General features: G+C 32.6%; 4 protein-coding genes across 4 annotated transcripts in view; 3 read left to right on the forward strand and 1 right to left on the reverse strand.

Moving 5' to 3' along the window:
* The window catches only part of LOC106119608 (kin of IRRE-like protein 3), a 50133-nt gene extending 46295 nt beyond the window's left edge, over positions 1-3838 (forward strand). The window contains exons 6-15 of the mRNA XM_013314650.1: positions 9-203; positions 344-415; positions 941-1061; positions 1153-1305; positions 1575-1759; positions 2118-2273; positions 2709-2825; positions 2981-3014; positions 3221-3406; positions 3722-3838. Of these exons, the coding sequence (XP_013170104.1) occupies positions 9-203; positions 344-415; positions 941-1061; positions 1153-1305; positions 1575-1759; positions 2118-2273; positions 2709-2825; positions 2981-3014; positions 3221-3395 (1208 nt within the window). The 3' untranslated portion in view covers positions 3396-3406; positions 3722-3838. The remainder of the gene's footprint in view (positions 1-8; positions 204-343; positions 416-940; positions 1062-1152; positions 1306-1574; positions 1760-2117; positions 2274-2708; positions 2826-2980; positions 3015-3220; positions 3407-3721) is intronic.
* Positions 3839-6685: 2847 nt separating this feature from the next.
* LOC106119640 (dr1-associated corepressor homolog) lies at positions 6686-7760 on the forward strand. The gene is made up of 2 exons (XM_013314694.1): positions 6686-6764; positions 7086-7760. Exon 2 carries the CDS (start codon positions 7099-7101, stop codon positions 7678-7680), a length of 582 nt encoding a protein of 193 aa, XP_013170148.1. The 5' UTR covers positions 6686-6764; positions 7086-7098; the 3' UTR covers positions 7681-7760.
* Positions 7761-8386: 626 nt separating this feature from the next.
* Positions 8387-10701, forward strand: LOC106119638 (uncharacterized lipoprotein SSP0535-like). Its single transcript, XM_013314693.1, has 2 exons — positions 8387-8469; positions 9545-10701. The coding sequence occupies exon 2, from the start codon at positions 9580-9582 to the stop codon at positions 10522-10524; it is 945 nt and encodes a 314-aa protein (XP_013170147.1). The 5' UTR covers positions 8387-8469; positions 9545-9579; the 3' UTR covers positions 10525-10701.
* Positions 10702-11865: 1164 nt separating this feature from the next.
* LOC106119635 (uncharacterized) lies at positions 11866-12929 on the reverse strand. The gene is made up of 2 exons (XM_013314690.1): positions 12833-12929; positions 11866-12426 (listed from the first exon to the last, which is right to left on the reverse strand). Exon 2 carries the CDS (start codon positions 12408-12410, stop codon positions 12036-12038), a length of 375 nt encoding a protein of 124 aa, XP_013170144.1. The 5' UTR covers positions 12411-12426; positions 12833-12929; the 3' UTR covers positions 11866-12035.
* Positions 12930-14611: the final 1682 nt, after the last annotated feature.

The raw sequence follows: 14611 nt of genomic DNA on the forward strand, positions 1-14611 counted from the left end.
ATCTGCAGATGTACCAGTAGTATCTATCATGGGTGCTGATGCAAGTGAACTATCCAGTTTAGAAGAACACATTAGTGTGTTGTCGTTGGAATGTAAAGCGGACGGTAATCCCAAACCTTATGTATGGTGGACGAAGAATGGACAAATCATCGCAACAAACGGCCCTAAGCTCATACTAGCACCTGTAACAAGGAATCATTCGGGTCAGTTAAAATTTTAATTTATTTAATTTATGCATATTTTGGCTGATATCGGTACTTTTAATCGTTGTTACCCAATAGATTTAAATTCTCTCAGCATAGCAAAATGGATGTCTCTTTACGAAAGGATTTTAATGTTACAGGAACATATGGTTGTCAAGCAAGAAATTCCCTTGGAACGTCTGATTCTGTCAAAATTGATATAGATGTTAAATGTAAGTATTATTTAAACCTGACTTTAATATGATTATGCCAGGGAGGGCCATCGTCACGTATCTATTAATAAAATGCGACACAGTATTTTGTCACGCTACTTATCACAATGTTATTTAAGTACTGCTAAATAGGTACGAAAAACGTAGCTAATATGTTGAGAACACACAAAAGACAATAATTATTAATTATAATAATGATAATGGCTTGATTCGTGGATAGCCTCAAAAGACGAACACTTCTGGCGTCAATTCATTCGAGCTCTACCAGAAAGATGGGAAAAAGTTGTGTCTAGCGATGGGCAATAAATACTTTGAATGATTCATTTGTAACCATTTTTCAATAATAAAGTTATATTTTTATCGAAAAAAAAGCGAGAACTTAGTTGCGCACCTAATACAAAGTCAAAATTATTTGATGGCAGGTCTATGACCTCATTCAAAATTTGTTTAGAAAAAGTCGCTCCTGAACAAAGACATCTTACATCTTTGTGTAATTATAAAACTTTTTATTTTAATCAATTTCAGATCCACCACGTGTTACATGGGTTGGCCCAGATTACATAATTGATGCCAATCTATTTTCACAAGTGACTCTGGAGTGCAGAGCTGAGGGAAATCCACATCCTTTATACCAGTGGTATCATAGGTAAAAATATTTCTGTTCCCAAATACCTATTAAACTATTCCATCCAATGTACAAAACATTTTTTTTATGCAAACATTTTTCGTTATTTTAGACCAGAATCTACTATACATTCTAACGACAACAAGATATTTGATGATGATTACCTCATATCGTCCACGACTCAGCTTCAACTCCACAACGTATCTTATCATCAACACGGAAAATACATTTGTGTTGCCAAGAATTACATTGGACACGAGGAAAAGTAAGCTATAATTGACCTATTTTTCTGTGTCTTTACAACCTTTTTCTCCAATTTAACGTTTCAACGATGGCAAGGTTAATATTGATCTGGTATACCAAATTCTATTTTAAATTAATGAAGTTATTCTGATTTATCTTTGGATACATTTCTGTTCTATGAAAGTGTGGTGATTTTAACAGTGTTTGAGAACCAAACATTAATTATTATTATACAACTAAATTGCATAAAATGTTAGTGCATAAAATTCAAACTCAAAATAATTTCAATAGAATCCATCTATCAGAAGAGATAATATTGAAAGTGCTGGGTCCGCCGATGGGCTTTGAGGCGACGTCGGTGCACGCGTGGCGCGGCGGCGAGGGCCGAGTACACGCGACCGTATGCGCTTCGCCAGCCCCTGACGACGCTACGTGGATGTGGGGCAGTTGGAGACTTGATGTGCCATCAGAGATCGGTAAAAAGACAAACTTTCCCCACAATTAAGACAAAACACGATTTTTTAGTAACCGTAGTTATTTTATTAAGACCCTAACTGTTATCCTTCACGAGTTTATTGGTTACATCATGACATTGTTATTATTGTAAAGTGTTTTAGCTTGTTGTGGTGATCTGATGTCCATGGATTGTTCTTAACTGAGCTTATCATTTCTTATCTCTAAGATATCTAGGTCCCTACGCCAGATATTACTTTAAATTCATAGACCCATTTTTCTATTTAGTTTTGCAACGTAACCTTAATCCGGGAACCTTGTTACGGTGATTTGCTTCTTTATCTTTTATTAGCTTGTAATAATGTTTTTAAATATTTACAGGGCGTTACAGAGCTCTAGATAAAGAAGAAGTAGATGGTTGCTATCGTTATACGCTGTGTATTGACGATGTGGGCCAGCCTGATGCGGGCGACTACATTCTGCACGTGGAGAACGAGAGAGGATTCACTTCACTCACCGTTTCCCTTATTGTACATGGTAAGTGTGAGATTTTTTTCATTTGTGAAGTAAAATCCATGTTTTTTTTAATATTTGTTACAGTAATTATCCATTTTTTCTGTTTTTTCTGTAAAATTGTTGAAGAGTGTAATTCCTCTGGTGCTACGAGGTCGTTAAATAGATTTAAAGCTGTGCATTTTTCTTATATAAAGGGCATCGTAGCTAACAAAACCAATTTAATTATTAGAAATAATAATTTTTCGTTAGTTTGTAAGCTTCAAGTTCATTAGACTAAGTGCCGATTTCAACATTATTAAATGTTTGGTAAGGAAGAATCCCATAGTGAAGCAACTATTTAAAAAACTCTTGGACGTGTTTGAGTGCGGCAGTTAATATACATTTTTTTAATTTTTATTTTTTTAAGTTATGTTGTGTAGCAAATATTATTAATTGCCGTGATATCTCTTCACGCAGACAATTTTTCGGTAACAGAGGCGACGCGTGCTGCGCCCGTTATCGCGGCTGCTCTTGTCATCGCCGCACTTGCTGTCTTGTTGCTGTGTGTTGTAGTGCGTTGTCGACGACGAAGAGGTAAATATCTATCTAGCCAAATGTATAAAATAAGAAAATTACGTAGACCAACACTAAAAAGGTCTTATTCAACATTCATCTATTTACAGTGTGAAAAATTTTAATTTAAAAGTTGTAAATGGTATGTTTTATTTTATATATTTTCTTGATTTCAGGAAGTGTCGAATATAAGACTGATGAATTAAACAGGTAAGTGCAATTAACTATTAATAGCTAAGACACTAACCGCAGGTTTCTGAGTCCATGTTTAAAACATATTGTTACTTCTGTTTTGTCAAACATAATGAGAGAGTTGACGATATGTTTTGTACACAGATTTAGGGCTCATAAACCAACGGTAAATATTTTGGATTATCTAAATATCTTATTAAACATTTTTTTGTTTCTTTTAACAGTGAAGTCAAGGTGTTGCCAGCGGACGCATTATACGGTCCTCAGCCGTCCCAAGGCTCCAGCGACAGTCGACATGCTGGAACCACGACTGTTGAGACCAGTTGCCCGCGTTACTCACCAGCAGCTATGCAAGTCCGTCACGCTGCTGTGGTATTGCAGCCGCCCACAACTGTGTGATCTATGGACAGGTATGATAATTTGATAATCACTGTTTTCAACTTTCATGGGAGGCGTTAAGAAAGAATTCGTTGGTAGACATCTTCCTTAGTTAAGAGTACTTACAGTGCAATCCACGTAAACATTTTTTAAGTAAGCTATCTATAAAAATGTAGGTTGAATTGGATAACAATCTTTAGCAGAATCTAAGTTTAAGTGATCGTCTGTCTTTGTTTTAAAGTTAAGAACGGACAGGTTTATAATTGAACATAATCCAGAACTTAATGAAACATTCAGTTTTAAGTAATATATTTCTGTGAAATAATTCAGTTGTTCTTTTGTTCCAGAATGCGTGTGACACCGCAGTGTAGTGTCAAGTGTGGTTGTAAATAAAAAGGGACCATTTGATTATAAACTTTGATTCATAGCAAAGTACATGTAATAAGCACTCATAGTAAGGGCTAAGCTACGCTGAGTAACGTTAAAACATCATACATAAGGGTTAAATTAAGTATTCACTTAGTTCAGAAAAAAGAGCGAATCATGCCTCTGAGTAAGAAATTAGTAAGTTCACTTAATAAACACATGAAACACTTTGACTGCTTAATTGTAAATCTGGAATTTAGTTTACACAATTTTGAATTAAAGTTTAGCATGTACTAATAATCTTTACATAGCAAGTGTTTTATATACTAAATACTAATACTCCTTTATAATTAAATACCAAGCTTGTTACCTTTTAAGGTAATTAAATAAGTAAATATGTAAGGTATGGTAGGTTTTTGTATAAAAATGATTAAATGTAAAAAAATGTACATAGTTGCATTTAATAAAATAAGGAGATTGTAAATATTTGTAAATAATATATCTAACTAAATTAAGAAGCTGTCGCGGGATTAAAAAGTGGATAGTCGATTGTCAGACTAACCGAATATGCAATATAAGTTTATAAAAATCAGCCAAGCCGTTCGGAGGAGTACGGGAACGAAAATTGTGACACAAGAATTTTATATTTTATATTATATAAAATAATCATTCGTACTCTGTTATATTTAGATTTTATTAATGCACAATTTCTTTGAGGTAATATAAAATTAGTGTTGTGATAGTACTTAACTCTTTTATAATCTTCTTATCGTTGGTTTCTGAGACCAAAATGTCTGTATATAATACGTCTTGTATGTTTTGAAGGGATATTTCGGTCTCAGAAACTCACGATTAATAATTCTTTTCTATCAGCCATTACGGCACTTACATATGTTTATTTATAAGTCGTCATCAATAATTATAACCAGTAACATTATATATATGAAAGTAAACATTGCATTACATCTAAGTAACTTTTTAGTATAACTTAATATAACTTAGTATATATTTAGATTTCACACGATACCAAAGATATCAACATAGATGTATGATAAATTAATTTAAACCAAAGCTAGGAAAGTATTGATTTAAGATTTGCAGCTGCAAAAAAGTATTTTTGTCGAATAATTAAAGCTGATTATTATTTAATTTGTTATTTCCAGGTAGTTATTACTAAAATAACTCATCAAAAGCTCACTATACGTCCTTACTGAGGGGTTCGGAACCTACCCTAAGTTAGGGGTGACTAGGCCATAGTCAACCACGCTGGCCAAGTGCGGGTTGGTTGACTTCACACATATCTTTGAATTTCTTCGGAAATATGTCCAGGTTGCATCACGATGTTTTCCTTCACCGTTAGAACATCACATAAATGTACATATGTAAATCGAAAATCGAAAGACACATTGGTACATGGCAGGATTCGAACCCAGGACCTGCACATTACAAGTCAAGTGCTGTAACCCCTGAGCCACCGGCGCTGTCAATAATAACTAAACAAAACGATTAATTTAACCTTTTATTTATATTATCAAAGAAATATTAAAATAAATATTTACTATAATAAAAAATATAATTAGATACTGTTTAGTTAAATGTTTTAACCCTTTGAACGCCGGTGAAATATATTATAGACTTCAAAGAGGTTATATACTCACAATAAATAAGTATCACTGTCTACTATTGGTATAAGATTTTCATTATTTATTTGTCAAGAAAACATTTAGCAAGCCTACGCACTATACTACGCACTATAATGTTTTCAATAACCATGATTTATCAAAAATCCAATCTGGGCGTTATAGTCTCGGTATAAAAAGTTGACGTATGTTTAAGCTAAAATTTATTTGAAATATTGTTTAATTTTTTTATAGTAAGTCTCTATAAGTTTAAAATAGCATTCAAAAGACAAAGGATTTGTTACAAATCTGGTATTACAAAGTTGCAAGATTTGTAGCAAACGTTTCGCGCCGCACTCACTTATGCGATTTAAATCAGTTGAATCACTGATGTGTTTGTACCTATAAATAAATAATCAGAAAATGTTTAATCTGTTTCTTATTTACCAAAAACTTTGAAATATATCTTCAATATTAATGGAATAAAACGTTTTGAAATATTTATACATACGTACATAATAAAAAAAAACTTTTTCAGGATTTTTTTAGTTGTGTCTGTTGGAATAATACGCAGAATAAAATGCTTTAATCCATTTATATCGCACTCTTTCGTTATTATAATGTAATTTACTCATTTATCTTACATAGATAAATGAGTAAATCTTTTCTCATCGTCAAATTTATTCAAACTGATTCAAAATCTTGCACCAGACTACGGACGGTCACATTAACCATAATACGAATAATGTTGACGCATTGATTTAATTTTAAAGAAATTATACAGTATCCGAGGTCAAGTATTATGCAAAGGTAGCTCGAGACGCTAACAGTCACAAACAAGGTATCGGATTCATTTGAATTCGGAGTAATAACAGTAAAGGAATGTTTTTGTTAAATTTCTTACAGCAGAGACGGAATTCCGAAAATTATATCACATCATCTCCCTTCAAAGTTCAGAAGCAAAACCCTAATTAATTATCTTTACAGATTCAAATGCCATAAATTCATAATAGCTGTCACCAGCTAGATAAGGTTTTAAACAATTGTCATGTCATCGTAATTAAATTGATATAAAAACAAAAAAAGAGTATGTCAGAATTAAGTTATAGTGATTTTCAAATAGCGTGACATGTGTATTCGAAAACTGTTATCTCTGTTTTTCCCACGAGAATAAGAGGGATGGTAATATTGTCTTAATGCAGACGATAGGACAGTGGAAACTCACCTTAACGTGGCGCATGTCGAGTAAACGCGAAAAGCTACCCTATTGGCTGAAGCTTGTTCTAAATATCATGAAAATTAGCACTGCCCGCCAGAGGCTTTGGGAACGGCAACGCGAGCGGTTCTTGTCCATATCGAGTCCTGTTTTTGGAAAACGACTTCCCTAAAATATAGTTTTAAAGAGGTAAGTCATCTTTTAAACTTATTTTGATAGTATTAAAAAGAAAAGCTTTAATTCTGAATAGATGCAACTTGTCTAAATATGTTTAAAATAAACAAAAATTTCTTGTTTGGATTTTCAATTTACAGATGCGCATATAAAATTACTATTTATCAGTGTACATGTCACAGGCAAATTGCGAAAGTCGCCAGTTTGTCATTTAGCAAATTGCGCATTGAGCGAATTCATTAGCATAATACATCAAAACATAACTTGTCATTTAAAATGAAACACAGTGAAAATTTTCAAGAATAAAAGACATAAAACTTATAATTTTTTTTTCAGATTGTAGTCCAGAATGACGGGAGAAACGCCCACATCATCAGAACAAGAACTCGGTGAGAATGATGAGTTCAGAATTAGTTCAACGAGTTGCACACGTAGAGTGTTACACATTTTCAGAAATAACAATAACGATGACAACGCCATCAATAATAATAACACAATGATGGTGTGCATTCAAAATCTTGGTGATACTGCACAGAATATATCAGTGGAAATGACTTCTACGTCATCCACTTTTACTACAAGGATTAGTATGCGTAGTAACCAGAATGATATACCAAATATCCCATCATCGGATGACTACGAATCTGACGACGGTTGTGAAGAAGAAAGCGATGTTGATAATAACGACAGAGATGATACGTCTCCTGATAATCAAGATAACTCAAATACAGACAACGATAACGGTGAATCGACCGATACAGCTTTATCCGTTGAAGAAATTGAAACATTAAAACCAATAACTGATGATGAAAGCAGTGATAAAAAAAATGTAGCCGACGAGGAAAATAATGATCAAAAAAGAGCATTATTTAAAATAAAAGCGAGACCACGAAAACGTGTCAAGAATGAAGAAAATAATCCGGACCGCTAAACAACTTGAATGCAATTTAAAGTTACTGACTCCACTTAATATTCAATATCTAAAAATATATGTATTGTAACAAAGCGCTAAGGATTATTCTTAATATATATCTTTTTACAAAAAAAATTAAAATACTACACAATTATAATTAAATCAGAACTGGAGTTAGTATAAACAGGAATAAAATTTTCCATAATATAACATAAAGAAAATGCTTGATTTTTCTTAAACGATGTTTTAAAAAATATAATATAAGTAGCACCTGTAGTAAAATGAAAGAAAATAAAACTATTAAAAATTTATCGAGTGTTTTATTTTATTAACTTCAAATAAAATTTTCTGTCCATATATCGAAATAGAACGCTGTACAAAGCCCTTAGAGCAAGATATTAAAAACATAAACATAGGTAGTACATGCATACAGGCTTGCCCCTGAGACAAAAATACGACGCAGTAACCTTTTTATAAAATGTTTCCATTCCTACGAGTAACAACAGATTTATTATTTAACAGACTTGTTTGCTGTTGATATAATAATAAGCTACCTATTTGTACAGTATGATCAAATTTTCGATCTTAATAAGGGAGAAAATAAAAGGCATCAAACACTACTGCGCATGACGGGCATCCAGTATGAAAACAGCGCCCTATTGGCTGAAGCTTTGTGTAGATGTCATGAAACCGGAGTGCGTCCGCCAGAACCTTTGGGTAAGGCATCGCGGCCGGTCTCCTTATATTTCTATTGAAATTTTCATAAAGGAAGTGATACAAGTTTTTCGACTCTAAAGTGTCATAGTGGTAAGTTTTCTCTTGAGTTTGTTACTATTTTTACCTTATCTGTTTGTAATTGATATAATAATAGAGGTTTATTTAGGTTATTTATAAAAAGATATTCCACAAGTGTGTGTTACTTTGTTGTAAAAAAAGTGTTGTTTTAGTGATAAGTTAGGAATCTAATATCGTATTTTTGATATAAACATACGCTAGCTTGATTTTATCCGACTTTGAAAATATAAATAAAATTGAATTTATTTTAGGCGTCATTTTAAAACTATGTTAAAATATACTATGATAGGAGAGAAACTGCATTTTTTATATTTTTGTTTGTTTAAATTTCTTATCGAATATGTATTATTAATTTGTTGTAGTATTATGAAAAAATTACAAAAAAATGTTTTTTTTTTAAATCTTTGGTTTTTATTTATAAAAAGCATTAAAATCTTAAGAATACTACGTTTTATTTAATGTAGGATCACCAAAGTTTCAGCTTTAATTTTTAAGAAATTGTTAAACCGTAAAGCCATTTGCCGTCGGCCGTCGGAAAAATGTAAACTGAGCGCAGCTTATGAAATATTTAGTTGTCCGTCGTGTTTTCAATGTGCTAAATTAAGATCAACATAAACAGATACTTTACTATAGCATAACTATTGATAAGATTTAACTTTTTCTACTCATTGAAATATTATTCATGTCGACGCAATTTACAAAATAATCCATTTTTTTTTCAAACTAGCGAGCGGCCACCTGAAATCGCTGTAATAGCGAAGTGACCATTGCCCACATACATACGCAATTGCATATGCGTTGCCTACCTTTAATCGCACATTAAGAAAATATTTTCCCTTCCCATGCACCCTCTCATCCGAAAGTCCACTTCCAGTTCCCATCCTTTCCTTATAAGAAAAAGAGCACGCAAGGAACGCAAACTCATCAGACGAAACGCGGAATGACTTTCACTTCACGCCTACATTCTGTGTGGTGGTATTTCACAGGATGAGCCGGGCCAACTCTTGCGAAGATGTTAAAGTGGGCTCTACCACTGGTAAAATAGGTTTTATGGTTTGTTAAATTCATGTCAATTTTTATTTCACAGGTCATAAAGTCAATCGAAAAATTAGAAGAGTCAGAATGACTGAAGCAACGTCCTCTAAACAAACAGAACCACAGAACGATCAGAGCGATGACTCTATGAATATTACAGCAAATGAAGATAGAGGTACCTCAGAACAAGCAGTGAACGAAGTACCAATAGCTTCAACAAGTAAGGATGGTACTCAGCCAGATTCGACTTGTAAAAGTGAACCTCAGACTTCGTCAGGACGTGGCCCATGCTATCGTCAACTTTTCAATGACACGAATAAAGATGGCAGCAACGATCCATATGATCTATTAACATTTTCAGACGACGACATCACTGATAAAGACGGGTCTGCTTCATCGGATAATTCTGAATCAAATCATGACGCTGATTCTGACAATGATGAAGTTAATACAGATATTGGTAATGAAACTGTCATGAAGAAGAACGTTGGGATAAATGTAATGAAAGAAACTGAAAGTAAAAAACCACAGAAAATGGTAATTGACGATAACATCGATTCTAGCGATGAAGAAGATTGCGTCCTAAGCAAGTTAGCTTCCAACGATGGCGGTGAAACGAGTAAAACTAAAGATGCATCTATCGTCCCAGAGGAAAAAAAACCAGACCTCAGTTCAAGTTATGGAGACACAAATTACATCTTAAGCCAGGTAAAGACAACCAGTCATTATGGGGGTGAATGTAGTAAAACCAAAAATGAATCCGAGAAAGAGGAAAACGAAAGTTCAAGCGACGAAGATACAAATGACAGTTCTAGCTCCGAACAGACAACTTACCAAAAATCCAATGATGAAGGAACTGAGAACATCTCAAGCCACGCAGAATCCACTGATGGTAACGAATCTACTAAAACTGAAGTTGTACTCCCCACTTCAAGCAATGAAGGGCAAGCTCAACCTAAACCGCCCCTTAGAAATAAAGCAGAACGAAAACTGAACTATACTGTCCCCTTCAAAAAATTTAAAAAATTTTAATTATCTTTCTATTACTATTAATGTATCGATGTGGTGTAGATAAAATACAAGTTAAGTTATTTTCCGTTGTGCAATGTGTGTAAACATAATATAGTAGAAACATAATTTGATTCTCCTTGAAATTACGTAGGAAGTTTAATCATTGTTCAGTGCACCAACGCGATGTCGGCCGAATTATCATTTTCTCCCAAAAAATATGTATTATGTGTTTTTAATAGTTGTTCGATATAATTAAAATAAATGGTGTTAAAAATATATTTAGTTTTATTTTCATTATTCCTCATACTTTTATTTTTGTATCTGACTTCTGTATGTTTTCACAGATTTGTTTATTTATTGGAACAATTTTCTTTTTTTACTGTTAAAGATCTTTATTACGAATTATTAAACAATAAATCATGGATAAAATTTAATGCTATTTTTTTAATATACATTTATCATAATTATCAATATCAACTTAAGCCTTTATAATCTTTGGTTGTCTTTTTCCCTTAACTTGGTGCCGCCATCTATTATAGTAATACACAATTAAGACTTAACAAAATATCTGTTTTTCTTTTCTAATCTAGTCAGTAATGCCATCTTTTGTTGAAAGTAAGAAACGCTGAAAGGAACTATTTCTTTCCTTAAATCAAACATAATTTGAACATGCTTATAATAAAATGATAACTAATTAAATTATAAATAGTTTTTAATTATTATTTTTTAATTCCTAAGATTTAAAGTAGTGCTGGTCGAATATCATTAGTCTTGTTCCTTGTGTCTTAGTTTTAAAAATAAAATTTACTACCATGTCCTTTCCATTTACATGCCGTGGTAATAGACACACTTTCTGGTTGATAAGAATATTTGAATAGCAGTTGAAAACATTGAAAAGAGGTTAAGGTTTAATACGAGACCAATATTCCTTGATGGCGACATTCTTATTTTAAAAATGTATTAGGTTTTTTTTATATAAAAGAAGAATTGCTAACGAGCAGTGGGAATACAGAGGTAGTCATCGACGCCCATAGACTTCCATAATACCAGAACCAACCAAACAATAACACCCAGGAACTGCAGATGAGTTGCCAGCTTTTGGGAAGGTTAAGATAAATAAAGTGTAGACGTGATCTAATTTTTATTTATTTCAACATAAATTACAATGATGACAGAATTATAGACTACTATAAAACGAGTAATGAAATGCGATTTCTATGTATTCTATAAGTTACATTGATAAACAAAATATCTTTAAAAAGTAAAGCTATTAATTTCGCACTAACGCATATCGACTTGCACAGTGGTGATTCTGGAAAAGAAAATATTTTCCAAATTCAAAAATTGAATTTAATATCAATTACATTATAATATGAAATTGCTCTAAACTATAAAGATTGAATAAAACAGATTTACAATGTAATGTAAAATACTTGAGAGAATAATAAGTACTACATTTGAAAACCCGTCAAACACTAATAAGCATAAAAGACAAGATTTTGACTACAGAACTGGGATACATAGATGTAAATTTACATCTTTTTGAATTTCTTGTAAGGAAGGCAGGTTTTTTTCTTATGCACCTTCTTCGATTTGACCGTTGTGATCAAGATTCTTATAGCATTAGGAATGCGTGGAGGCAAGTGAGACAGTCTTATCCTTCTTGTTTGGAATCGTTTCTGAGATTTATATTTGATACTGTACTCAGTACCATCAGGTTTGTTTACTATTATGCATGGGATATTTTCAATCCAAAGTTTTTGGAATCTTGCCAAAGCTGGGTCTACAACTGTTGCTGGTTTGTTAGCTTCGTTCTTTGCTTCATTGTTGTCGCCCTGAAGTTTAGGATTACCCTTGTTATCATTATTGTCCCTATCATTTGGAGCTCCAGATTTTAGTTCACTCATTTTGGGTTTTCGAAATCTGAAAAGAAGTAAAATTTGTTTTTTATTATTGTTAAATAAAATCGAAGCTAAATGAAAAAGACGTATGATTTATTAGTTGCTATGTGATTTTTTTAAATTCTAGAATATAAAACATAAAACTAGTATTTATAAACGAAACACTAAATATAGATGTGATAAGAAATAAACCTACAAATATTGGTTCACCAGCTCCTTCTCAAATATATTTATAGACTATCCATAAGAGCCTGTATTGATCGCTGTTGAAACCTTCATATGTGTAGGCGAGTTACAAAGGTTAAACTGAATTCAACGAAAAATCCGCTATAAATAAAATGAAAGCACAATCTTAATTAAATACATGCAACAAAACAATGACAAAGATATAATAAGGCAATAACAGCAATATTTAAGAAATAACTTACCCCTTTGTAAATATTTTCGTCGAGAAATAGTTATCCTGTGCTGCAGGAACTACACTGGACCGCACCCGAATGCGAGACGGCTTTGTCGGACGGGGTTTACAAGCTGGCAACTAACTAGCCAATGCGAAATGGGTGCGCGGTCATAAATTTTCGACATGCGCTTTAACACCTTTCTTTATTCCAATTTATTTCAAAATAAACCAATGATTTAAAATAAATTCATTTTGATAATGCCAATTATGAAAGGAGATTTGATGATAAATAGTAAAGAGCTAGTAGCTAAAATATAAAGGCGTGTGGGAAGTTTAGTCTCAAGTTGGCGAGAACCCTATAGGTGACCTAGGTCAATGACCTAATTCCACTATTGAAATTATTACGGGTCATAGCTACATCTCAGGTGACGCGCGCAGCAGTTATTGCAAGGAAATATACAGCTACTATCCACGCCATGTTTTAATAAAAAGTAATGAACCAAGATAACTAGTACAAATTAGTTGGTATCAATTAGATATCGTTAACAATATAATAAAAACAAAGATCAATAATATACCCTTGTATGATTTAATAAATTAATACAGTTCTTATTTGCTCCATAAATTTGCAACTCTACATTAACACGTTAGCTGCCAGTATGATTTTTCGAAAAACGATTTTTTTTTAAACTTGTCCATTACCAAAAAATATAGTAATACCTTATTTACATTGCCACAGCGAGGTGTTGAATGGAAGTATGGCTTGTCGGACACATAGTCTGACACGGCCCGATTGAAACATTATCTTGTCTGTCATATAGTCCGACATGGCAGCTAACGTGTTAATATAGTGTGCCGAAAATTGATGCTATGATACAAGATCACAACATATAAAATAAATAGAATACTACTAGCATTTAGTCAAAGAAATAATATTTCCTTAAATATTATAATAATAGAAATTTCCAAAAAGCTATAAGAAAATACAACTAAATAAATTACTAGGAAAGTGGTACTACGCTAAGTAACTATGGATGACACAGTGATAAGTATTATGATTTAGGTTTCATTGTTTATGTAATATTTTATTGAAAAGTTGAGTTCAAAAGTCGTCCCAGGTGATAACCCTACATTAAACGTGATGCTATATGAAGACATTGCTTTCCTTTCGCCAACCATACTAGGCTTTCATAAGGTTGCCTTCTTCTATTATCTGTAAACAGCGCCATCTTTTGCCGGATTTACAACGTCGAGTGTGTGCAAGCCGTAGCGAGCTTACCAGGAATAACAGGCAGAACAATTCGTAAAATTATTGTAAGTTCTTTTTGTAAGATGGCGCTAAAACATAAATATATGTTAAAAACCATATTTAATTTGTTGTAAAAGATGTCGCCAGGTGAGTCCGTGGCACAGAATGTGTTAGGTTTAATGTAGAAATTTATCGAAAACGTATAAAATTCTTTTTAACCGACTTCAAAAAGGAGGAGGTTCTCTATTCGTCTGTTTGTTTCAGCGCTTTATTGTGCGGTAGACGTTCTTAAATATTACTAAACAGTCAAAGTATAAAACATTCAAAAACTAATATATTAATTCTACTACTTAGTACTACTCTTTCGCATTAGTTTAATATTTACTCATTACATAAACTTTATAACATGAAATAAAAATTTATCTTAAATATACCCAAGCATCTATATCTTACTTAATGATGTTTAAAGATTGATTCTAACTTAATGAAATTCCGATGTTCAAGTTAGTTACCAAGTATTTAGTACACAAATCGCCAAAGACATAGTTTGAATTTTGT

This window comes from Papilio xuthus, unplaced genomic scaffold (assembly GCF_000836235.2).
Source record: "Papilio xuthus unplaced genomic scaffold, Pxut_1.1 DF827135.1, whole genome shotgun sequence".
Lineage (NCBI taxonomy): Eukaryota > Metazoa > Arthropoda > Insecta > Lepidoptera > Papilionidae > Papilio > Papilio xuthus.